At 41.9% G+C, this 27,710-nt stretch overlaps 1 protein-coding gene across 1 annotated transcript in view; it reads right to left on the reverse strand.

Moving 5' to 3' along the window:
- OSBPL6 (oxysterol binding protein like 6) overlaps positions 1-27,710 on the reverse strand; it is a 182,165-nt gene that overhangs the window by 6,039 nt on the left and 148,416 nt on the right. The window contains exons 17-25 of the mRNA XM_078787034.1: positions 25,454-25,573; positions 25,230-25,367; positions 24,908-24,971; positions 23,512-23,590; positions 23,268-23,412; positions 8,275-8,419; positions 7,000-7,126; positions 2,592-2,714; positions 845-949 (exon numbers count right to left, since the gene is read on the reverse strand). Of these exons, the coding sequence (XP_078643160.1) occupies positions 845-949; positions 2,592-2,714; positions 7,000-7,126; positions 8,275-8,419; positions 23,268-23,412; positions 23,512-23,590; positions 24,908-24,971; positions 25,230-25,367; positions 25,454-25,573 (1,046 nt within the window). The remainder of the gene's footprint in view (positions 1-844; positions 950-2,591; positions 2,715-6,999; positions 7,127-8,274; positions 8,420-23,267; positions 23,413-23,511; positions 23,591-24,907; positions 24,972-25,229; positions 25,368-25,453; positions 25,574-27,710) is intronic.

The raw sequence follows: 27,710 nt of genomic DNA on the forward strand, positions 1-27,710 counted from the left end.
ATGCTCGTGGGGGTTACACTAAGTACTGAACTGTAATTTTACTGTCCGTAATCCCAGTCGTAATTTAACTTTTGTGTTTGTTCAAAAATTTTTTGGCTAATGTGCAAAATAAAGAGATACTTCTGGAAAACGTACAGAAGTTTAACACAGTACTGTCCATGAATTGAGTTCGATATCAGTTTACATCACTTTCAAGGATCAATTTATTTGTTTCGAAATGTCAAATGTGGATTTTGTTTCTTTTAAAGGTCACATTAACAAAATTTAGAATAATTTCAACATAATTCCAATGAACTTTTGGTTCTAAGTCATCTTGAAAAGTAAGTTCACCCCCACAAAAAAAAAATTCCATATTAAATGCCAAGTCTGTATATATATATATATGTATGTATATATATATATATATATATATATATATATATATATATATATATATATATATATATATATATATATATACACACACATACATAAATACATATGCATACACACAGGAGACAATATGAATTATAGGCTGGTGAAAATAGAGGCACTCAGCTAAGTAGCTAATAATATTTAGGATTGTTTGGGATTGATACAAATGGAGATAATGTTCTATTTCTCCAACAGAAATCATAATATCATTAAACTAAATCGTTCTTATTGCATGCATGACATCCCATGATGAGCTGTTGATAATAATGAGATTGTATCATGTTTGTTACAAATCTCATGATGGGCTTCATGAAAAATATTATGATGAGCTTCATGAAAAAGATGAAAAAAATAAAAAAGGGAGGTCTTCGAATTGGCTTTTACAATAGATAGTTGCACTTGAAAATAAAGGAATTAAGCACTTTTTCACCAAAGGAGCGGATTGTCCAACTGAGAAAAACCAGGGTCCTTTCTTAGTTTCCAGTATGTATTATTGGTGACCCAAGATTCCTTGCCATCAGCTTCAACGACCTTCCTAGAGGGGTACATGAGGGACAAAGGAAAAAAAAATAATCAATATTACTGTAGTTCTTTTTTTGAAGAAATGTTTTATGATTTTTTTTCCATAGCACACTCTATGAGCCATGTCATATTTGAATTTGTTGTCATATTGTCATATTGTCATATTCAGCTTCATGACAGAACGTTATTGAATATGCATTGTTGTCAAATTTTGAACATTTGGGTCTGCTTTTCAATTGTCATGTGAAGGAATAATTCCAAAACGCTTAGATAAGTGTGACCTTGTTGAACGAGACCATATCACGAAGACTAAATTTGTGGTTCATCACTTAATATAATTTGTCCCTGAACTATTAAGTCTGACTAACACCTTAGATGTACAATACATTAATATAAGACCTAAATACAAAGTATTTGCAATAAGTTACTTCGCAAAAAAATAAAGGTAAATGGCATGTTTTTTTTCCGTCATTCTGTTTCTTGGCCAAAGACTTTGTGCAAGAGCACCCCTGTTATAATGTGTTCTGCTAAAAGCATAATAACTTTTATCCATTTTATTGATTAGAAAAACAACACACATGCACATCCACAATATATATATATATTTGTTGTTGTTGTTGTTGTTGCTCTATAAAGGCCACTATTATCCCACCTTGTGGGGTCGTCTGGGGGAAGCTTGGCCCAAGTCTTTCACGAACCGGCCTGGCCAGGCCTGACATTCGCCTAGTTAGGGCAGGAATTTTGAATTTGGCCATGATGCCGGCGATACTCGCCGGCTCTTTGCGAAGGACACCATGGGATCTTTAACGTCCACCAACCCATGCTGACAGAAAGGACCCCAGTTGAACGTCCATCCGAGGGACGGCACACACATTGATGAATCACCCTGCCTATGAAACACTGAACTGACAGTTTTTAGCTGGGTTGGGATTCAAAACCAGGCTAGATAGCTTAGAGGTGAGTGTGCGTACCTCTAGGCCATCCTATCAGCCTAAACATATATGTACACACCCACACACACGTTGACCGATTGCGTCTGGTCGGCGTGAACGTCGTAACCACAACATGTATAATGCTGGATGGTGTCTGTATGATGGTACACTGGCTGGTACAAAACTACTGGTACACTGGCTCTATCATAAAATGCATGCCTGCTATTACCAGTATACAGTCCAGATCTAGGAACGGATGAGTAGTTAAGAGCTTTACAAAGAATGTGTGAACTAGTTAAAGTAGTAAGTTGATGGATTTGATCAGTAACCGTATATGAAAACACTACTTTGAGTTTGTGAGAGAGTCAGTGTGTCAGTGATAAAGACGAAGTGAGAATTGCACCTCTTTCAGACAAGCCATTCTTTGAAAACATGGGCAAATTGTTTTAAGTCCAATAAAATCAGTTTCAATATCATTTGAATTTTTCACAAATCAATAAAATACTAATCATGTCATGCATTAACATGTTAAATTTTATATCTCAAGGACTATTAAAAGCAAGGAGAATTAGAGCCCAAATTGAAACATTGTTTACTATAATAACATACCTTGTAGAAGTGCATCATTTGCCTGAAAGTTTCCCATGTACTGGATAACAGTCACAGTAAATCAAAACGTCAGGAAAATGCTACTGCAGACAAGTACACTAAGAACAAGCTCACTGGAAGAAGCATGGCTGATATTGCAGACAAGATTCTTCAATGCAGCGCCGATGCACCCTCTGTATTTCTTCAATTTGGTGTTTCTTTTCAGAAGCACCTTCTATGTCCCCCTGCTCCAGAAGCCTAAAGTTCACCACAAGCAAGATATGTTGGAGTCAGTGTAAGCTCAGCTGTAGATGTCTCACTCTACATGTAGTAATAGACATCCACAACAATCCTTGACCATGTTGGGGAACATCAGCTAAGGACATTGTGTGAATGAGATGAAAAAGGACTCCAATGAAAGTTCAACTGGTCAACACAAAGTTCAGGATAATATTTTAGTGCTAATTATCTTTAATGTTGTCTACACACAAGCATTGATATCACAGGGTAGTAGGTATTCAACATTTTCAAACAATTTTGAATTTCACATGAAAAGTATTCTTCAACAAGCTAGTGTTTCTTCCAGGTAAATTGTTTCCTGGGAGTTCCTGGAAAATTGTGGGAAATTCATTAAGGATTTCTACCTTTCCCAGTTTTTTGAGGGGTTTGGAAAATATGGGGTCAAAGCATCTCTGGTGGAAAGTGTCTATGTGCTTCCAGAAATGTGGTACGGTCGGTGTAACAAAAAAGCAGTTTTCTGCAGGTATGAGTTGTACGGGATGTTTCACGTAGCAGGAATAAACCTGTCCCGCTGTCTTGCAGCTAACAACTCCACGCTTGCACAAAGCTGTTTCTCCGTCTGGCCATGTTGCAATATGGGGTCTCAGGCCCAGCAAACCGACCTTGATCATCCTGGCCGGTAGATTGAGACCCTCCATGATCCCCTCCCAAATAGCCTTACACATGTCAAGTGGGAGGAGATCCGTTGCAGAAGTCAGGTCAGCTAAGACCAACTGCCAAGGCCCTGAAAGCAGATGTGGAAACATCGATCAAACTGCCCCCATCATGGTCGCCTTTGAGAACCTGCACCATCACTTGGTCCTTCCTCATTCATGCTAGGTCGTGAGTTCGCCAATTGTGCAGGAACCGCCGCAGGCTGCCGTATGGTATATTCAAGGAAGAAAGTTCAAGGGTAACCGAAAACTGTGACTAAAGCGCCGGGGGATCACATCATCACAAGGGCTTTCCAGCCCCGTTCTGCGACTGCGATCACCTCGACCTTAGGGGGCATTTTGAGATCCAACTCGAGCATCAGCTGGTCACGCAACCATGCAGCCAGAACATAAGCTTGCCAATTGGCCAAATTTACACCCTCAGGGGGGGCTGGGTCCCAATGTACGGAGGCTCCTGGGTCCACACATTGTGAGACCTCATAAGAGTGTAGTGAGGCCACCTTGACCCTGGATTTCTCCAGGCAAGACCCTGAGGTCGGCGCACATGGATGTGGCTGCAGAGGCACCCGTTTACGGGTCCCCCAACGGCACGCAAACTTCCACGTAATCAACAACAGGGCGGCAGCAGTCATGCAGTCCTTCAAAAGGGCTGCCTCCAAAAGCAAAACTTCCAAAAGGGCTCTAGAGCCTCGTTCTCCTTTGGTTGCCCTTTTGGTAAGGATTGGCCCGGAAACAAAGCCAGAACAGCATCCGTTGATCTTCGTAGATAGTCCAGGCCCTCGCAAAACGTTTAAAGTGTGTGTTGCCCTTATCGGGTTGGAAGCGCTCTGTTGTACACCGCTCCTTTCCTATTCCATCTCCAGGCGCTGCATGACGTCATTGCGGGCACTGAAGGGGGCCCGGAATGATGCACGCTGAAAGGGAGTACTCAGTTTTCACTCAGGTTGTTTGTTTTCTTGTTTGTTTGTTTGTCCGGGCGATATCTCAGCCATCCTTTGAGCTAGGAAGATGAAATTTCGGCACAAAAGTGAGCACGTGCTTTGGCAAAAAATGTATTTTTGTTTTTTGATAAATCAATTAATTGATTAATTACTTAATTATTATCGATTAATTAAGTACAGTGGAACCTCGACTTACGAGTGCCCCAACTTACGAGTTTTTCGAGATACGAGCCGTCACTCTGGCAGTTTATTGCTTTGAGATGCGAGCCGAGATCCGAGTTACGAGCTTTCGCCACCCGGTCACGTGGTTATCTTGCCGTGCACGTACAGTATCTCTGTCGTAGTATAGCGCTGCATTTTAGTTTTCGCATTTCGGTTATTTTGAGTTTTCGCCGCCAGGTGGGCTCCGGTCACGTGGTTATCTTGACGTGCACGTACAGTATCTCTGTCGTATAGCGCTAATGATATATAACGCCGCCGATAATGATATGATAATTTATGATAATCTATGCAGCACGACGTGGTCCTCACGTCACACAAGGCGCCTTTGCCGGCGCAAAACGGCTCTCTCAGGGTCAAACTCGGTATCGTTTTGAGCGCACGGTTCAGACCTTCAAGAAAAAGTTTATTTTGTAAAAATCGAGCCACGCGTTCAAAAGATATGACCGGTTTTGTTCGCCGGCACGTCGGCGCTCGAATCGAATCGAGTTAAAACGAACACTGCCGTTGTCGGGTCCGTCTGAGACAACCACCGGGCCTAGAACGCTGGGACCGGTCTCGTTGGATAGGCCTGGATCAGATCTCGAAACGCTGGAAGCTGCACCTCTCTGTGATAATCTTGTGGACCATGACAAGAGATCGTGCGACACGTGGTTATCATGCCGTGCAAGTACAGTATCTCTGCCGTCAACTTGTTCAGAGTGCCGGCGATAGCTCGCCTTCTCTTTGTGGAAAACACGGTGAGATCCTTAACATCCAACAACTAATGGGACGCAAACGGGGCGCCCAGTTTAGCGGTACACACATTGATGAATCACCCTGCCTGTGATTCACCCATGACAGGTTATAGCTAGGTCGGGATTCAAACCCAGGCTGGACAGTTTAGACTTTAGAGTCAAGTGTGCGTACCTCCAGTCCAGGCCATCCTGCCAACTTGTATGCTGCATACAGGTGAAATATAAAGCGCGAGATATTTTTATATATACTGTATATTAAAAAAAAAATTGGTGTGGTTTTTGGCGGGCTGGAACGGATTAATAGCATTTCAATGCATTTCAATGGGGAAATTTGATTTGAGATACGAGCAATTTGAGTTACGAGCTCGGTCACGGAACGGATTAAACTCGTAAGTCAAGGTTCCACTGTACTTATTTATTTCCTTTCTCATCTGGGCATTATCTCAGGCACCTTTTGAGCTAGGAAGCTGATATTTGGACAATAACTAAGTGATTTGACTGTAAAGGCTATTTTTGATTTATTGATTAATCAATTAATCAATTAATTATGTAATTAATCGATTAATGAGTTAATTAATTTATGTTTCTAAAGTTACAGATGTGGATGAAACAGTGGTGGTTTAGGTATTCTATTAGCCAATTGATTAATTATTTAATTTTATATGATTATTATTTATTTATTTTCATTATTAATCATTTATTTATGTTCTTTCTCATCTGGGCAATATCTCAGGCACCTTTTGAGCTAGGAAGCTGATATTTCGACATGACAGTGACCAAGTGATATGGCTACAAAAGGATATTTTTGATTTATTGATTAATCAATTAATGGATTAATTATTTATTGATTAATCAATTAATTATTTAATTTTTTCGATTAATGACTTATTAAATTAATTTTCAAAAAGGTAAAGCTTCGGATGAAGCACTGGTGGTTTAGGTATGCTATTAGCCAATTGATTAAGAAAATATTTTATGATCATTATTTATTTGTTTCACTTATGCAATTAATCAAGTATTGTACACCTCTCCCTCCCTATACAGTCTCTATGAGCTGCACGGCGGTATCGCCGGGCACCTAATGCGCCCAGGCAATGCCGCGCTGGAGGATATTTATTTATTTATTTGGCATGGGGGAGGTATATGTTGAAAGTATCTGTACTTGTTTTGATTTGTTATTACCCAGACCGCAACCAGACCTCCTGATTTATCGGCAAAGGGGGAGAGGAAAGGGGTTGGGGGTGGGGGAGTTAAATCATGTCTGCAGAGCTATGTTTGTCTCTCTCTCTCTCTGTGTGTCTGACTGTCTCTGTTTCTTTCTCTCTTTTTTTTTTCTTTTCTCTCTCTCTCTCTCTCTTTCTTTTTTTTTCTTTTTTTTCTTTTCTCTCTCTCTCTTTCTTTCTTTCTTTTTTTTTTTTTTCTCTCTCTCTCTCTCTCTCTCTCTCTCTCTCTCTCTCTCTCTCGTTCAACTAGCAATTAATCCAACAAAAGAGCTCATCACCTCTACGTTACTTGCTCACCTTTTCAAAAAAACACAAGTTTAAAACCCCTTTTTCTTCTAACATCTCTAAATCTTTTCAAACGATTATTTTTTATGAACCTTCTTTATAAATAAACTGAGAATTATTGAATATTTTTTCTTTGTGTTTTTGTCACTATTCTGAAGTTTATTGTTACTGCAAAGAAACCTCACCGTTGGTCTGGACGGAAACGAGTGTCAGTAGAATGCAACAAGGGCTTGGTTGCTTCGTCAAGTTCGTTGAGTTCAATAGCAAACTTTGTAAAACCATAGCAGAGCTCAAAATCTTTTGGCATTGAACCTGGACAAAATTTAAAAAAACAAGCAAGATCATATTCAATATTAAGAGGAAGATACTGCCACCAGCATAGGTCGTATTTCAGTTCCACAATCACTTTGTATATACTCACAGGTATTTGGGGATCAAATTTATTATTGAAGGGTACAATATGACTTAATCTGCAAGCATTTAATTTACTTTTACATGCTTATGCAGTTATCGATAATTAAAATGTCCCTCCGTTGATAGGACATGCCCTTTGAAAGAACATTTTGTTGCCAATGACAAAATCGGAGGGCGAAATTGAAAAATAGTTGAATTGGCATATCACTTCCTACAACTACAACAGTAGAGTTGCAGTCCACAACTAGAACGACACTCAGTAGAGTGCATACCTCTGTCAGGTTGAACAGTTTATGTTTTGTATCTCACTGATAGGCCTCCAACAACTCAAAGCTACATCCAGACCTGAACCAAAATCTATTCACCTTGTTCTTGTCACCAACCCAACTCATCCACTAAGTTTCATCCAAATCCGTCCATAACCTTTTGAGATATCATGCCATATATCATTTTGGGCCAATTTCTCAATGGTGAAGAATCACTAAAAATTATAGTATCCAGATCTTAATCAAAATCGAATCAATTCATCCTCAGCACATAGCCAACCTGTCCACCAACTTTATTTCAAATTAGTCAACACATTTTTGAGATATCTTGCTCACAGACAGATAGACAAACAGACAGACAGGGGTGAAAACTCAAGGCAACCATAAAGTCACACAACTGCTTTGTATTCTGATTACTCACACCTCCCAAGTGGCCTAATTTAACAGTGATACACACATCTCCAATTAAACAAAAAGACAATAAGATCTTTTTTTCTTGAATCTGCAATCTTGGGCAATATGGCAAAAATTGGTTCACATCCAAAAAATGTTTCATTCAGAAATGCTGAAATAACATTAATTGCACTGTCAAGAAGACCCCCGAAGAAAGAAGTAAAGGGCTAACCCCCGCTCTTGTAGGGAAAATGGCCTTAAAATGCATGTTGTTGTGTTGTGTGCACTGTAAAGAAGAGCTCAGAGTTCCCTTTGAGGTAGAGTGCAGATAATGTAAATAAAGTCAAGCTTATTGCGTTAATCAAGGTAAGTTGAACGTAAGCTCACCAGGTCTCCACACACACTTAGCTGCAGGTGGAACCCCGCAGTACAAGCCTTCATGCCATTTCCCAAACAGGCAATGAAGGACCTTTCCATTGGAGTCAAAAACTCCACCTCGCACCTCATTCGCACTGGAATTCCAATAGCTTCCCTGTAACACCAAGAAGAGAGGGACATCAATCAATCTTGCTAAACCGCTCCGCCTCAACCCCAATAACTATTAGTGCACTTATATTAGTGGTTAGCGGCATGACTCGCACTCAAACTCAAGAGCCAAAGCTTCAAAGCAAACTCAAGAGCCTTTGGGCAGAGGTCCGGGAAAGCAGAAAAGGACCAGAATTAGAAGCACAGCTTCCACCTTCCATGTCAACAAGTCACCGGAGCCATGTCTCAAGTCAGGTGTCACGTCATAATGTTATATATCATAGACCTTGGTTACATGTAAGCCTTTAATACTCAAAAGGTTTTCACAAGTCATGTGTTGGTTTTTTATATGACCTTGATGACTTTTGGGCAAGTGTACCTACTCTGTAAAATAATAAATGAATGAATAACTTGAGCTTCCAGGGAAGCAGAACTCAACTGAACTGACTGGACAACTTTAGAGTAGGTCGGGTCTCACATGCCAAGTTTGATGAAAATTCATCAATATATGTGGACGCCAGATTGTTAACGTCGTTTCAGAGCTGAAAAAATATGCCGGCCTATGGCCGCCATTTTGTGAGAGATCGGGTTGACATGCGATAGCAACCTACCTTGTGTGGCAAGTCTCACACACCAGGTTTGATCAAAATCCATAAATATTTGTGGACGTTAAAGTCTTAACGTCGTTTCGGAGCTGAAAACAATATGGCGGCCTATGGGGGCCATTTTGTGATGGATCGGGTTGGAATGCAATAGCAACCTACCTTGTGTGGTAAGGGTTAAACATTCTAAGTTTGATCAAAATCTGTTAATATTTGTGGACACTAGAGTGTTAATGTCGTTTTCATGACCAAAAACAAAATGGTCGCCTACGTACGCCATTTTTCAACGGATCGGGCTGAAGTATAATACCAACCTGGTCCTTGGGGTAAGGATGCTGCATATCAAGTTTGATCAGAATCGGTTGATATTTGTGGACGCTGGAGTGTTAACGTCGAAAAGTTAACGGACGACAGACGACGGACGCCGGAGGGTTCAGTATGTGATGAACAACTGGACGGTAGTCCAGTTGAGTTAAAAAGAAGTTGAATTGCATGAATTCAAACTCGTTGACCAAACTCGGTGGTGTAATCATTACATTTGGTGACCAAAATGGTGACAATCGGTAACGAAACATGGTGACCAGACTCAGTCTTTTGCTTGTCATTAATCTTGGTGAATCCACTCCAAATATGGAAGGTTGGTGATTCAAATCCTGGCCAAGTCTTACCAAAGACTTCAAAAATTGTACTTTGCTGCTCCATTGTTTGACGTTCAACATTTCAAGGATAGAGCACATCAGACAATCCCCATAGGATAGTGTACAGTCACGTGAAAAAGTAAGTACACCCCTTGTAAAGTTTTGACTTTTTCAACATATTTCAACATACAGCTATTTGATCTTCATTTCAACAATATTGATAGATAAAGGTGATATAATACAACAAATATCATGAAACATTTACATTTTGTAGTCCATTGTATAATTTAAATAAACATAAATGCAAATTTCGCATGTGGAAAAAGTAAGTACACCCCTACATTTATCACTACTTCAAATACCTAAAATTAGAATCAGGTGCACCAGCTCAGGGGCAAATGATTAGAACATTGCTAGAGAGGATCTTGGAGGAACCTGTCTTATTTAAACCTCCAACATTTAGTTTGGTTTGCCCTTTGTTGTTGAAGTGTGCGGCGTCACCATGTCTAGATCAAAAGAGCTCTCTGAGGCTTTAAGAAAGAAGGTTATAGATGCCTACGAGTCTGGGAAAGGATTTTAAAAGATCTCCAAACAATTTGAAATCAATCATTCGACTGTCCGGAAGATCATCTACAAGTGGAGAAGATTCCAAACAATTGCCAACTTGTTCAGGCCAGGCCGCCCCAGCAAGTTCAGCCCGAGAGCAGACCGCAAGATGCTGAAAGAAGTCTCTCAGAACCCCAGAATGTCGTCACGGGACCTACAGGTATCTCTTGCCACTGTTGATGTCAAAGTGCATGAGTCTACCATTAGAAAGAGGCTGCACAAATTTGATCTACATGGGAGGTGTGCCAGGAGGAAACCTTTGCTGTCAAGAAAGAACATCAGGGCAAGACTAAAGTTTGCCAATGAACACCTAGGCAAAGACCCGCACTTCTGGAACAATGTGCTCTGGACAGATGAGTCAAAGGAAGAGCTATTTGGCCACCGTACCAGAAGACATATTTGGCGAAAACCAAAGACAGCATTTGACCACAAAAACCTAATACCAACTGTAAAGCATGGTGGTGGAAATATTATGGTTTGGGGCAGCTTTGCTGCATCAGGGCCTAGGCAGCTCACCATCATAGAATCCACTATTAATTCTTCATTGTACCAGAGGGTGCTTGAGGATAATGTGAGGCCATCTGTCAGAAAGTTGAAGCTCAACCAAAGGTGGGCCTTGCAACATGCCAATGACCCTAAATATACCTGTAAATCCACCATGGTATGGCTGAAAAGAAAGAAATGGAGGGTTCTGGAATGGCCAAGTCAAAGCCCGGATCTAAATCTCATCGAGATGTTGTGGGTGGATTTGAAACGAGCTGTGTATGCAAGAAACCCCTCAAACATCGCACAACTGAAAGAATTCTGCATGGAGGAGTGGGCAGAAATTTCTCCCAGTCGATGTCAGAAACTGGTAGACAGTTATAAGAAACGCCTACTTGAGGTTGTTTCTGCCAAAGGGGGCAATACCACCTATTGGAGCCAAGGGTGTACTTACTTTTTCCACATGCGAAATTTGCATTTATGTTTATTTAAATTATACAATGGACTACAAAATGTAAATGTTTCATGATATTTGTTATATTATATCACCTTTATCTATCAATATTGTTGAAATGAAGATCAAATAGCTGTATGTTGAAATATGTTGAAAAAGTCAAAACTTTACATGGGGTGTACTTACTTTTTCAGGTGACTGTATATGGGGAGGAGGAAATTCCACTTTTAGAGGGGCCCTGCTGTCACGTGATGAGAGAGGCAACCCATTGTTGGTCAGTGTTACTGTGTTAGTCAGTGTGTCGTGCAAACGTTAGAAACAAAACGTGTTGGAATGTCCAACGGAAAATAAAACTTATTTCTGGGGTTGAGTTTTTAGGTAACGCATGAGGTTTGAGGTTGTGGATAGGCCATCTAAAATGAATATACCACACGTTTGACATACAGCATGCCTTTCATTCAATATAATATAAAAAAAATAACCACCTTTAGAGGCCATTTTCCCCCGCAAAGCGGGGGTTGGCCTTTTTCGGGAACCGTGGTTGTTGTTGTTTTTCGGTCCCCTTTTTGAAGCAATGTTTTACGGCCGGATGCCCTTCCTGACGCCAACCCTTTTTGCCGCCTTTAATGACAAACAGGGAATTACCAGTGAACTGGTACTCAATTAGCCGACCTCGGAAGGATGACAGGCTGAGTCAACCCCCCTGGCGTTAATTCAGCAATCGACCGGGATTCGAACCCAGGATCCTTGGATCCTAAGCCGGCACCCTAGCCGCTAGCCCAACACCAGGGTTCAATGCACCTTCAAAATGTTTATAAGCAAATACGATCACCCTCGGAATCTCCGCCATGCTGCCGATAACGAAGTAAAGTGCGCATGCGCAGACGGTAGCAGCAAGTTATGCATTGATGCTCAGTCTCAATGGTGTAATGGTAAGTGTGTGTGTGTGTGTGTGTGTGTGTGTGTTTGTTTTAGTTCCACCATTATGAGCCATAAAACACGTGGACTAAGGGACTGGGAGCAGGAACCAGGAGACTTTTAAGGAAAGAGGGAACGATGAATGGAGGCAAATAAAGGCAAATCCTTGAGGAGAACCTGCTTCAGAGTGCAAAAGACCTTAGACTGCGGTGAAGATTTACATTCCAACAGGACAATGATCCCAATCATAGAGCCAAAGCAATGCTGGAATGGCTTCCGAACAAGAACGTGAAAGTCCTTGAGTTGCCCAGCCAAAGCTCAGACTTGAATCCCATTGAGAATCTGTGAAGAGACCTGAAGATTGGTGTTCACCAACAATCCACATCCAACTTGGCAGAGCTTGAGTAAATCTTCAAGGAAGAATGGAAGAAACTCCCCAAATCCAGATGTGCAAAGCTGATACAGACATACTCAAGAAGACTCAAAGCTTTAATCCGTCACAAAGTGGTTCTACGAATCAATGACTCGGGGGTTGAATACTTATGTAAATTAGATATTTCTCTCTTTCATTTTAAATTATTTTGTTTAAGATTCCAAAAAACAAGACCGAAAGTCTAACAGCGGCGTAGCCGGGCTTGTAAAATATTGTTACGGACCGCGGATAAGGATGTTGGTTTGCCGAGCGGATGGCACCGCGACCGAACAGTTACCCCGACTAACCCGATTCCCGAACGTTGGCCGGATTGCGCCACAGATATTCAATATGGAAAAGACAAAAGCGACACGGATGTGAAGGAGAAGAAGACAGAAGTAGGGAATACGAATATAATTTATTTACTATTTACAACCAAAAGTAACCAAGGAAGAAGGAAAGATAAGAAAATAATTTACAGAAGAATTCAGAGACACAGTGCAACGCTAGCTTACCTACAGTCTTAATTAACCCAGGGACAAGACACACAGAACAAACTCACGTACACAAAAGGATGGAAAGGCAGGAGGTGGATGGCTGGAGGGCGAGGAAGGTCCAACGGGTACTGCAGCACGATCGGCGCGTTTAGCAGCCGCCGTTCCTTCGCGGCCCTGCTCAAAACTGCCGTCTAGGCCCCAAACTGCTGTTGTTGCTGCTGTGGCTGCTGCTGCTGCGGCTGTGTGGACGTCGCGTGTTCTTTTCAGGACTCGTCTCTCTCGTCTTGTCAAAGCTCATCTGCTTCTGTAAAAGCTCATCTGGTCCAACCACTTCTGTAAAAGCTCATCTGGTCCAACCACTTCTGTAAAAGCTCATCTGGTCCAACCACTTCTGTAAAAGCTCATCTGGTCCAACCACTTCTGTAAAAGCTCATCTGGTCCAACCACTTCTGTAAAAGCTCATCTGGTCCAACCACTCAACTCAACAACTCCACAACTACCTTGCTTCTGGCGCGCGTGCTTTTATAGCGCCTCCGGCGATCAAGCCGCCGGCCTTCAGGACACGCCCATCGGTCAGCTTGCCTCGGCCCTGATTGGTCGGCACGGCCCTCTGGCTCTGCCCTTGATGACGATGGGCGGGCACGCCCTTCTTCCCCGAGCTGAGCACATGCTTAATGGCGGCTTTGGGGCGAAATCAGCAACCCACCGCTGTAACAAACCTGGCAAACTGCCCAGTGCGGTTGGCAATGGAGACTTGGAGGGGATGTAGCTGGAAATGGAGATTTTGGGAATGGGAATGAAAGGGGATCTATCTTGTTTCACTTGGTGCAATGGAGTGTCATCTTAATGGAAGACAAGGCCTTACCCTAATACACATAATAAAGATATAACTATCAACAAAGGGGGAAATCTATGATTGGTTGACGTGATTGTTTGTGACCTAGTTATGGGACGCCCTTTGACCTTTATACATAACTGGAGTAAGGAGGGTCCAGAATAAAGCAATAATACAAAAAAACAGAATAAAAAAAACACAATCCTCATATCCACAACAATATTATAAACCGCAAACACATATGATTAGCTTTTTAAACAGTCGCTAATGCTGATTATAACATTAAACAAAGAAATTTGGAGGAATCCCTACATCCGTGAGGTAAGTTTTACTCACAGAACTGAGGGAAGATCTACTGTAATCTATATACCCCACAAGGGTTGGGTTAATAACACGCTATCAAAAACCAAGGCGAATTCCTTACTTCCGCGGTTGTTAGTACCGTACATTGCTTATTATTGATTATTATTGAACCATACACCGCTTCAATCCATCAACTTTGTATTCACGACATTGGGATTAAAGTGTTTTGGTCATATTTACTATATTATTATTATTACTATTACGAAAACGATACTACTGAAACAATACACTACTATATTAACCTGGGCTTAATTTGTCCGAAACTGCCCGAAGGTGAGGCATGAAGCCGAAGGCCTTTTTGGAAGGCATACCGTTTTGTTGGAAGAGCCGTAACGCCGATGCTTTCGATATTTGATGATCAATTTAACAATCGTTTTTTTGTGTTTCACACTGAATGAAAAACGTAAAGGTAGAGCATGGCGATTGCGATATATGACAGGTTCGAAGATATATTCAGCTTGAACGAATTGGAATCAAAATGCCGGAGTGTGGAGAGTCAGCCGCCGTAATATCCTTCCATTCGCAGATAATAATAATAATAATAATACATTTATTTTATATAGCACTTTTCAAGAAGCCCAAAGGCACTTTGACAGAGTACAAAAAACAAGCGCAAAAAGACAAACATCAATAGGTAAATAATCAAAGCAAAAGGAAGGAAAAGGAGAAGAGATAGTCAGGGGTTAAATGCTGTGGGTTAAATGTTGAATGCAGTGTTGAACAGGTGGGTCTTGAGTGATGTTTTGAATGTGGTGAGTGAGGAGGAGTCTCTGATGGTGTGAGGTAGTGAGTTCCAGAGGGTGGGAGCAGCGATGGAGAAGGCCCTGTCTCCCCCCATGATCTGAATTTGGTCTGGATGGGGGGGGGGGGGGGGGTCAGGAGGTTGGTACCAGCAGAGCGGAGGTTGCGGGTGGGAGTGTGTCTGGAGAGGAGGTCAGTCAGATAAGATGGGGCCAGGTTATGGAGGGCTTTGGAGGTCAAGAGGAGGATTTTGTACTGGATTCTCTGGGGGATGGGGAGCCAGTGAAGCTTGTAAAGAACAGGGGTGATGTGGTCACGGGTCCAGGAATGGGTGAGTAGACGGGCAGTGGAGTTCTGAATGTATTGGAGTTTATTGGTGATTATTGAGGGTGAACCATAGAAGAGGCTGTTGCAGTAGTCCAGACGGGAGGTGATGAAGGCGTGGATGAGGGTTTCTGCAGCCGTGGAGGAGAGGGATGGACGGAGACGGGCGATGTTTTTCAGGTGAAAGAAGGCTGTCTTTGTGATCTGTTTAGTGTATTGGTCGAAGGAGAGGGTTTGGTCAAAGATGATGCCAAGATTCCGGATGTGAGGAGAGGTGGATACTGGGAAACCGTCGATGTTGAGGGCAAAGTTATGGGTGGATTTGGTGAGCGTTTTTGGGCCAATGATGATTATTTCAGATTTATCATAGTTAAGTTTGAGGAAGTTGATTTGAAGCCAGGATTTTATTTCAGTGATGCAGTTTGTCAGGATAGAGTGAGTGGCGGTGGAGATGGACTTGGTGGAGATGAAAAGCTGGATGTCATCGGCGAAGCAGTGGAATTGGAGACCATGACGGCGGATTAAGTGACCAAGGGGGGACAGGTACAGGATGAAGAGAAGGGGGCCAAGAACTGAACCTTGGGGGACACCTTTAGTCTAGTAGGAAGACTAGGTCCCCCTGCACCCCCCGGAGATATACTTCTAATCAGTGTTTCTAGATTGGAAAAAATGTGTAGAAAATGACTAGCTATGGCCCCAAGCTGAAAAAATGTCCCACATACCATTTTTATGCAAATTACTGCTGCAAATTTTATGCAAAATTATGCAAATTTTATGCAAATTTTTGATGAGGAGTAGAGTTGAGGGGTCTTTGAGGGCTTCATCGAGGTGCTCTCGGTTGCAAGACTGGGTCATTCTGAGAAGCACAGCAGGGTCAGAGATCATGATGTTCTCCTCCTCAGTGAATCTCTCCATCAACAGCCTCTCCATTGCCTCACACACTGTTTTGAGGCAAAAGAGGGACTTTGCGTAGGCCTTTCCACTGAGAACACCTTTGAGAGATCCACTTGTTACTAGTTGTGCCTCAAAGAGAATCTCTGCATATCCAGAACCACGCATCTTGTGTCCAGTGAGCATCCCGATGTAGTTCATGGATGTGTGGAAGGGTCCAATCGTTACTACATGACTAGCAAATTCATTTGGCCAGCGCCAGATGATGGGAAGGGCTTTCATGCAGACACCCAGATCAAATGTATTCAGGACCCATCTCTGACCCACCTCAGCAGTTGCTGCCTCGGAACGCTTCAGTAGCTCACGAACAACTGCGTTGTCTGTGATCGGTTGGTGGATAGGCGTGCAGTAGTCGACTGTTGATTTGCTGGGTGGGGGAGAACCAGTTGCAGAGGTGAAACCCCCTAGCCCAGGCACAGGCTGCAGGCCACAGCTTCCGATGTATCTGATGAAGAGCCAGATGTAGTACTCTTGCATCGTAGTGGCATAGACTGTGTCATTCTCTGCTGGCGGTGTGAATGATGAGCGTTCCGAGGCAGCAACTGCTGAGGTGGGTCAGAGATGGGTCCTGAATACATTTGATCTGGGTGTCTGCATGAAAGCCCTTCCCATCATCTGGCGCTGGCCAAATGAATTTGCTAGTCATGTAGTAACGATTGGACCCTTCCACACATCCATGAACTACATCGGGATGCTCACTGGACACAAGATGCGTGGTTCTGGATATGCAGAGATTCTCTTTGAGGCACAACTAGTAACAAGTGGATCTCTCAAAGGTGTTCTCAGTGGAAAGGCCTACGCAAAGTCCCTCTTTTGCCTCAAAACAGTGTGTGAGGCAATGGAGAGGCTGTTGATGGAGAGATTCACTGAGGAGGAGAACATCATGATCTCTGACCCTGCTGTGCTTCTCAGAATGACCCAGTCTTGCAACCGAGAGCACCTCGATGAAGCCCTCAAAGACCCCTCAACTCTACTCCTCATCAAAAATTTGCATAAAATTTGCATAATTTTGCATAAAATTTGCAGCAGTAATTTGCATAAAAATGGTATGTGGGACATTTTTTCAGCTTGGGGCCATAGCTAGTCATTTTCTACACATTTTTTCCAATCTAGAAACACTGATTAGAAGTATATCTCCGGGGGGTGCAGGGGGACCTAGTCTTCCTACTAGACTACTTGGGGGAGGGGAGCAGTGGGGGATTTGCAGTTATTGATGGAGATGAACTGGCGTCTGTCAGAGAGGTATGATTTGATCCAAGAGAGGGCAGTGCCGGTCATGTTAAAGGTGGTTTCAAGACGGGTGAGGAGGATGGTGTGATTGATGGTGTCAAAAGCGGTGCTGAGGTCGAGGAGGATGAGAATGTTGAGGTTGCCGGCATCAGAGGAGAGGAGAAGGTCGTTGGTGATTTTGAGGAGAGCAGTTTCAGTACTGTGGTTGGAGCGGAATCCGGATTGGAATGTTTCATACAGGTTATTGGCAGAGAGGTGATGCTTGAGTTGAGTGGCTACAGCGCGTTCCAAAACTTTTGACAGAAAGGGTAGGTTGGAGATGGGTCTGAAGTTACCTAGGGTGTCAGGGTTGAGTCCAGGTTTCTTCAGAATGGGGGTAACAGCAGCAATTTTGAGGGATGGTGGGACGATGCCTGTAGACAGGGAGGAGTTTATTGTTGCAGTGATAAGTGGAGAGAGAGCAGGAAGGGAGGCCTTGACAAAGCTGGAGGGGATGGGGTCAAGAGTGCAGGTGGCAGTTTTCAATCCTATGAGGAGTTCAGAGAGGTCAGTAGGGGAGACTGGGGAGAACTGAGACAGGGGTTGGCAGGATAAGGGGGGGCAGGTGGTTTGAGGGGGAGCGGGTGCGGTGGTGGATAAGCTGTTGTAGATGTTGTCAATTTTGCAGTGGAAGAATGAAAGGAAGGAGATGCAGTTGTCTACTGTGAATGACTGGGTGGTGGTGTTCAGGGGGCTGAGGAGTTTGTTTATTGTAGAGAAGAGTGCGTTTGGGTTTCCAGAGCCAGAGTGAATAATTTGAGAGTAGTAGGCGGAGCGGGCACGGGAGAGGGCATCTTTGTAGTGTTGTAGGTGGTCCTTGTAGGCTTGGGAGTGAATTGTGAGACCTGTTTTATTGCGGAGTCTTTCAAGTTGGCGAGCACGAGTTTTCATCAGGCGGAGTTCAGGGGTAAACCAGGGAGCAGAATGGGTGAAAGAAACTGTTTTGGTTTTTATAGGCGCAAGCTGGTCAAGGCAGGAGGAGAGAGTGTGGTTGTAGTAGTCAGTGAGGTCAGAAGGGGTGTGGAGGTCAACGAAGGGAGAAGTGGACATTTTTTCAGAGAGGGTGGATGAGAATGAGGTAGGTGAAAGAGCGTTTAGCTTACGGAAGTTGATAGTGCGATAATGCCTTGGTGCTGGGGTGGGGATGTTGATGGTCATAGTGATGGCTAAGTGGTCAGAGAGGGTGAGGTCGGAGCCAGAGAGATGGTGCAAAATTAATCCAGTAGAGCAGACAAGGTCCAGAATGTGACCACGGTTATGGGTAGGAAAGTTGACATGTTGAGTGAGGTTAAAGCAGGTGAGTAAATCAGTGAAGTCAGTGGTTATTGTGGAGTCAGTGCAGTCCATGTGGATATTGAAATCACTGAGGAGGAGGATTGAGGGGGAGAGGGAACACAGCTGGGTCAGAAAGTAGGAGAAGTCAAACAGGAATGATGGGTGTGGTTTGGGAGGGCGGTAGACGACAGCGATGAGTGACTGTGTGTGACCAGAGAGTTTAAAAGCTAGGTGTTCAAATGATGGAGCAGATGAGATGGAGATGAGGCTGGTCTTGATGTCCTGTCGGTGTATTACGGCAATACCACCACCTCGGCCCTCCGAGCATGGTTTATTGATGTAAGAATATCCATTGGGTGTAGTGAGGTTGAGTGAGAAGTAGTCCAGTGGTTGTTGCCAGGTTTCAGTGAGACAGAGAAAGTCCAGTTTATTTTCCAGAATGTAGTCGTTCAGGATGAGGCTTTTGTTGTTGAGGGACCGGGTATTGAACAAAGTGAGCTTCATGTTGGTTTGTACGGTGGAGATGAACTCGGGTGATTTAGCCAGGGATTGCAGACAGGAGGTGCGATCGTGTGCGTTGCTGTGACCAGGTGCGCTGGGACGATGAGTAGGAGTGTGCTGAGCTGACCAGAGTACGGGAATGAAGTGACCTGTTTGTAAGTAAACAAACTTACGACCAGAGCCTCTATGAATATTTCTGGGTCGTCGCAGGAGTCCGTGGTATTTGATTGCAGAGATGCATGATGGGGTGGAGTAAGTGCTGAGCAGAAGAAGCCTTGCGGCGGAGTACCTTAGAGCCATGCCAGGCAGGAGCCGAGGAGGACGAGCAGGCCTTGCCGCAGCGGCAAATGACCGCAGCCACTAACCAAGACAACAAAGGCCGCAGCGGCAAACAGCCGCAGCCGCAAACCATGACAACAAAGGCTGCAGCGGCAAACAGCCGCTGCCGCAAACAACGGCCGCAAACAACGGGAGCGGGCCTGAGGCAACAGTGGAAGAGCCGGGCAGGCGAAGCCAGGAGCAGAGCCGGGACCGAGCAGAGAGCAGACCCAACGGCCAAAAAGCCGCCACGACCACCAGAAAAGCAGACTATGTACAATGACCCAGTCGGAGAAGTGGCGAATAAGTAACGCCAGCGTCCTCTTCAGACCGGACCGGAAGCCAAAGTCAAAATCAACTCCTATTAAGATATCAGACGTAATCACATCACCCTGTCATGTGACCAGATCCTCAGCTCTGATTGGTATATGTTTGAAGGGGAATACATACAGACGGACAAACACTGTTCTAGACGGCTTTGCCCGATGGGCTACGCCGTAAAAATTCCACTTTGACATTATGGGATATTATGTGTAGATCAGTGACAAAAAATCTCAATTTAATCCATTTTAAATTCAGGTTGTAACACAACAAAATGTGAAAAAAGGTCATGGGGTGTGAATACTTTCTGAGACTGTATAAAAATGATCCATCCCCTAATACTCGGTTAATATATATATATATATATATATATATATATATATATATATATATATATATATATATATATATATATATATATATATATATTCCATATAAAACCTCACTAACTAAACTCTTAAGATATGCAAAGAAGGACAATTTTGCTAAACAAATTAATGATCATAAAAACTATATAAATTGCACGTGAAAAGTTATAAATAGTGTCCTATATAAGAATGTGAGGAAAAACGAGGTAACTCCTATTAAGATGGGTGTGTTTCTAATGGCCAATAAAAATGTTATCGCAGAAAACTTCAACGACTACTTTGTAACTACAGGTAGTGGCCTAGCTAGAAATATTCCCATTGGAAATATGAATTTTTCTGACTGCATGGATGGTCAAAATCTGAACTCAATTTTATATTTCCTCCCCATCCAACTGAAAATTTTAACATTGTAAAATACTTCAAAAATCACAAAGGTGCAGGCTATGATGGTATTAACAATTTCCTTGTTAAAAACGTTCTCCCTGACATATATGTTCCATGAACACACATCGACAATCTATCACTTTTCTCATAAATCACGAAAACTATTTATCATAGAAAACTATTGTCATAAATGAACAAAGATTGCAGAAGATAGAATCCATCAACTTCCTTGGTGTGTTAATTGATGACCACCTGTCGGTGGAGAACGCTTGTAAATGAGTTGTGTAAAAGAGTATCTTGTAATGTTGGTATCATCAATATATTAAATAATTTATTTCCCAAATTCATACTTCTAATACTATATTCCACCTTGTTTTGTCTCAGTTAAATTATGGTTTACTTGCCTAGGGTAATTCCTTCAAAATGTTTATGAATAAAGTATTATAATCACAAATAAGAGCCATGAGAATTGTCTGCAATAATTGCTATCGGGCACACGCATCTTTTATTTTATGAAAACAAAATTCCTAAGATAAACGGACTGCATTTATATAACCTTGGCTCTTTTATGTATCACCACGATAAAAACGTTCTTCCAAATGCACTTACACAATTATTTACAAAAATCTGGGAACGTCATAATTATCCTACAACACAAATGAGCATGTTTCACAATCCATGCAACTTGTGAATAATAACAGTCCTATAATTTGCCCTTGGAATATCCCACTGCTCAACCCTCTCAGCCAGATATCCTTCCATTCACAGATATCCTTCAATTCGCAGATATCCTTCCATTCACAGATATCCTTAAATTCGCAGACATCCTTCCATTCGCAGACATCCTTCCATTCGCAGACATCCTTCCATTCGCAGACATCCTTCCATTCGCAGATATCCTTCCATTCACAGATATCCTTCCATTCACAGATATCCTTCCATTCGCAGATATCCTTCCATTCGCAGATATCCTTCCATTCGCAGATATCCTTCAATTCGCAGACATCCTTCCATTCGCAGACATCCTTCCATTCGCAGATATCCTTCCATTCACAGATATCCTTCCATTCACAGATATCCTTCAATTCGCAGACATCCTTCCATTCACAGACATCCTTCCATTCGCAGACATCCTTCCATTCGCAGATATCCTTCCATTCGCAGATATCCTTCCATTCACAGATATCCTTCAATTCGCAGACATCCTTCCATTCACAGACATCCTTCCATTCACAGACATCTTTCCATTCGCAGACATCCTTCCATTCGCAGACATCCTTCCATTCGCAGACATCCTTCCATTCGCAGACATCCTTCCATTCGCAGACATCCTTCCATTCGCAGACATCCTTCCATTCGCAGATATCCTTCCATTCGCAGATATCCTTCCATTCGCAGATATCCTTCCATTCGCAGATATCCTTCCATTCGCAGATATCCTTCCATTCGCAGATATCCTTCAATTCACAGATATCCTTCCATTTGCAGATATCCTTCCATTCGCAGATATCCTTCCATTCGCAGATATCCTTCCAGACGCAGACATCCTTCCATTCAAAGATATCCTTCCATTCGCAGATATCCTTCCATTCACAGACATCCTTCCATTCGAAGATATCCTTCCATTAGCAGATATCCTTCCATTCGCAGATATCCTTCCATTCGCAGATATCCTTCCATTCGCAGATATCCTTCCATTCACAGATATCTTTCCATTCGCAGATATCCTTCCATTCGCAGATATCCTTCCATTCGCAGACATCCTTCCATTCGAAGACATCCTTCCATTCGAAGATATCCTTCCATTCGCAGATATCCTTCCATTCGCAGATATCCTTCCATTCGCAGATATCCTTCCATTCGCAGACATCCTTCCATTCGCAGATATCCTTCCATTCGAAGATATCCTTCCATTCGCAGACATCCTTCCATTCGAAGATATCCTTCCATTCGCAGATATCCTTCCATTCGCAGATATCCTTCCATTCGCAGATATCCTTCCATTCGCAGATATCCTTCCATTCACAGATATCTTTCCATTCGCAGATATCCTTCCATTCGCAGACATCCTTCCATTCGCAGATATCCTTCCATTGGCAGATATCTTTCCATTCGCAGATATCCTTCCATTCACAGATATCCTTCCATTCACAGATATCTTTCCATTCGCAGATATCCTTCCATTCGCAGATATCCTTCCATTGGCAGATATACTTCCATTCACAGATATCCTTTCATTAATGGCGGACTTTACGAGGAGAGGGGTTGAGCACTAAAAGTAACACTTTAAGTCAATGCGTACCAATTATGATTATTGGTATAATTTTTCTTATAATATGCAGAAACCAAAAAAAGAAGGCAAAGAAAACAATTTTTTTTTTTAATGAACCATTAATTTCATACACATTAAAAGTCAGAATATGAGCAAATAAAACATAACAATATAAATAAGATCAACCACTGCAATAACGTCATAGCAAATAAAAATCATTACAAATGAGAGTAATAAGAATTAACACGTAACAAGGAAGTTACGTCTTGAAGTTAGCATGACAAGTTCAATATGTTGCAAAATAAAAGTTAAGGCAATCTCACTTTCACAAAGGTAAGCTTAGAGATGCAGCTGTCCTTTTGCTTGTTCCGGATGACAATCTCTCCATAGTGCTCAATCCAGCGAGGACCATTGAGGATGTTGTGAATGCAGGAAGTGATCTTGCTCCATTCATAATGATCCCCATACCTGTTGCAAAATGCAGCAATTGAGTAAATTATATAAACCACACCTGCTTGCAAAGTAATGATTTTGAGATCCAAATGTAACCAGAGGATGCCATCTTACTTGGGTAATGTGAGATGTATGGTGCCGATAGGCAGGATCTCCATAGATTTGCCCCAGAATTTATTCTTCCACCTCACATCTGAAGTGGTAACATAAGTATTAACTTCTCAGTATATGGCAGCTTTTGAGATAACAAATAGGCAACAAAAACAGCAGTGATATTCAATTTTAAACTTATAAACATAAATTAATTGTAGTTAATGATGTTGTAGCTGAATTTCAACCACCAGATTCTTAAGCATAACAGGCATTCTGAGTATTGCGCTGCAATACATGTCCCCTACCAAGTTCAAAGTGCCATAACTTTGTCAAAAATGATCGAATATGCAAATTTATGCACGGTTGATGCTGGTTTTCAAACTTGATCTGAGGTATGCTGAGACACGTGTGTCATGCCTCGCCTCGTTGATAAGCCTGCAAGGTCGCTCCGTGGAGCGGCCTACACGTATTGCACTATGTGAATTATATAATTACCAACTCACGGTCTGAGGTGCTGGCGATTCAAGAGATATCCATTTTTTAAATATTTTCGTTTAATTAACGATATCTGCCAAACCACGTGCCCTATCGCAAATTCCAAAAAGACATTTTAGTATACTGACATGCTGAACAGATCTGGGCAGTTTCCCCTCGATTGGATCAAAAATGAGGGAGGAGCTCGGTTTTAAAGGTTCATGCTGAAAAACGTTATATATCTGAAACCATGTGATGCATGACGTCATGCTCGCTGACTGTTTTGTTCATCATGCGTATGCGATTCTGCCTGAAAAGTTTGGCCTCGATCTGTTCAGCCGTTGCAGAGAAAAGGGGGTTTTCGTGTTTTCACGAAAAACAATATGGCGGCCGAACCACGTGACCTGTGACGTCATAATTACCATTAAAATATTCTACAGACCGAGTCCCCCTACGGTGAAAATTTGATCTCAATCGGTCCTATTATTGCAGAGAAAATCTTTTTTAAAGGAAATTAAAACTTAAAATGGCACTGAGTTAAGGATCATCAGAATTATCAGAATTACCAAAGTTCAAAGTGCCATAAATTTGTCTAAAATGATCGAAACGTCGTGAAGTTCGAACTTGATCTGTAACTTATCATAAGAAAACCATGTGCCAAGTTTGAAATCATTAGCATTAAGAGTTTAGGAAAAAAAGTCCGGAAAGCTGTTCTTTGCGTGACGGACTGACAGACTGACTGACTGACAGACGGAGGGACGGCGTGCAAACCTATAGTCCCCTCCGGTGTACACCGGTAGGGGACTAATAAAGGACAAATTTCCCATTTTGGTAAGATGTTCTTGAATTGTTCTCACTTGATTAGAAACCTCATGTGTGAAGGATAATCCATGGTACTATGAAGCTAAAACGACTTGGTACATGCAGAAGTGAGTGAACCCACCTTGCCAAAATACAAAGTTCTTGGAATCACAATGACAGGCAGATATTGGAGGATGATGACTGACCTGTGGGCATACATGGAAATTATGACACTTCCAGTCATAGTTTTTGCAATTATTTGTGAACTTAGACAATGACAATCGTAGCACTATTATTGTATATTGTTCACTGTCATTGTATATTGTCATTGTATATTATAGTATTATATAATTGCACATCGTCATTGGATTTTTTGATACAATCATTCCAACAGGGTAAGCCTTAGGTATTGAGAATATGTGTCTGTTGTGCTTGATGAAATTTTGTTCAAAGAAACATCGAACCTGCTCTGCAATGAAGTGAAATCCTTTGTCTTCCCGCACACACTCATACGTCTCTCCAAGCACAGGGTTAAAAGGCTTGTTTCCAGCACGATAATAAGTTGCAGCGTAGCCAGACACAGCAAATGCTGTAACCAGAACCTTCAGAAACAGTATCATATCTCATCAATGCTGTTCCGTAAAGAGACACGATATAAATCAAAACCCAAAATGGCTTGACGTCACACCATGCGCTGTGTGGGGTCATCAGTCTCTGCAGCAGCATCAAGGAGCTCACTGTACTCTAACTCTTCACAAAGTCGCTGCAGTGTGTTGAGGGGCTCATTCAGTTCCACTGGCAGTGCAACCTGTATGTCAAACAGAATGATAACAAGAAAGAGCAATCAGATTGCAGACCCTCACCAGGACATGTTTTCAGTGTTTTTTTAAGGCTTTTGTGTTAAAACAAATATGGCGGCCAAACCACGTGACCAATGACATCGTCGTTTTTTTTTCTCCACTAATTTATCCCTAGATGATGCTCAATAAATTTAATCTTGATCGGATGACGTTTTGTACTTGTCGAATTATGACGTCATAATGGAGGCACCTTTGACATCATCATTAGCATATGTTATTCCACATGGAGAGCTCTTTACAATGAGCCATGTCTCAATTTTTTATATGCAGCGCTTTCGGAGATATAGAGATGGAACGTTTTTCGGTTTTTCCAAGATGGCGCCTGTGCCACGTGACCTATGACGTCATAATTATAATTTAAAAATTCTACAGGTGGAGTTGCACCTATGGTGAAAATTTCCTCTCAATCGGACCAACCGTTGCAGAGAAAATCATATTTATTCTGTGCTGACAAACAAACAAACAGACTCAAATGCAATACCCTCTTCTCTGGTGAGGATAATTACATTTATTCTTATCTTGATCAAAAATCATCCTTATTATTACAACTATCAAAATCTACAACAATAAATGTCTGTGTGTGTGTGTGTGTGTGTGTGTGAGTGTGTGTGAGTGTGTGTGTGTGTGTGTGTGTGTGTGTGTGTATCTATCCTCCATAACTCCAGAGGCATGAAACATAGTGGCCCAAAACTTTGCATGCTTATTAAGGGATCTCCAAGGAAGTACATGAATGAAAACTGGGCATTTGCATAAAAATTTAACACCCCTTTTGAAGATAATTAATGGGGTGGTCATCATGAAAAAAAATGGCTTACCCTTGGTGACTTACCTTGGCTTACACTTTCACCACACTTTCACCTCAGCCTACCTTAGCTACCATTTTGTTTCAGCCTGCTGACAAATGATTTGCCTTGGAACCACAATGTACTCTCACGGACCAATTAAAGTGTATTGTATAATCGAAATCTGTCTTCGGATTTGAGGATCAGAGCTCATGGACTAAATAAATGGTGAAATCTGGAGTTAAATCTGAAAAATTTAAGAATTAGCGTTTCTTATAAATAAGAATATTTAATTAGAGCAAGACGTGAAATTGAAAATTTCTCCATATTTACACAAGACAATGTGAAATCACCAAAGCATTAAACCTAACTCTTTCTACTGTTCGAACAATTATATTGAGTGAAGAAAAGATCAAGGAATGTTCCAAAAATGTAACTTCATTGAGTGCAACAAAAATAATTAACCAGCGGGATCACTACAAAGGCTCCAATGGCCACGCCTGGATTCTCTGTTGGAAATCTTTGGAGTTAGGAAGGCAAAATAAATTAAATTACAGATCGAATTAAGAGCTATTAACATAATGGAAGGATTAGAACGAGTAAAGCAACGGGACAAGTGAACGATGAGTTCAGGAGAGAATTGCAAAATACAACATTGTAATAATATTTTAATTCCTCCACTCTTGAAAAAATTCCACTCAATATGTTATTGTATTGTTATTGGGCAATACCTGCTACATAGGATCAACATTACTCCAATTTGTACATAGGGGCGTTTTTATCTTTGCCAGTGGTCTTGGGGGTGGAACAATTTTTTTTTGTAAATGTGTATTGTGTAGCGCTACTCCAGGTGGGAGAAGGTATATTACAAGTCACTATCCTTTACAGTGCAGTATTCCTGTCCCCACGTTTTCCAGTGCAGTGAGGTGTTTTGAATTACACAGAAGAGGTATTTTAGAGACGTATTTTGAATTACACGTTTGAATAATGATAATAACACAACCCCCCTGGCGGCTCCCATCGAGAGTGGGTACTTCAGTATATAATAATCAACGGTAAGTTTACTCAATTGAATGTTTTGAATAAATCAACAAGTTGTTGAACTAATTTACTCTCTTCTTTTCCTCAAGTGCCAGGTGCATACAACAACTCAAGACATTCCTTATTGAACCTCCCACTTTAATAATAAAAGTCTTCCTTTCATTTTTATATCATGATATTTTTACCACAGAGTTCTACTGATGAATAATAATCATAACAAGCATCATAAGCTTGCACACTAATAATGACAGCTTTCTATAAA

Source organism: Myxine glutinosa, chromosome 1 (assembly GCF_964187855.1).
Source record: "Myxine glutinosa chromosome 1, kmMyxGlut1.1, whole genome shotgun sequence".
In the NCBI taxonomy this organism is placed as follows: Eukaryota; Metazoa; Chordata; class Myxini; order Myxiniformes; family Myxinidae; genus Myxine; species Myxine glutinosa.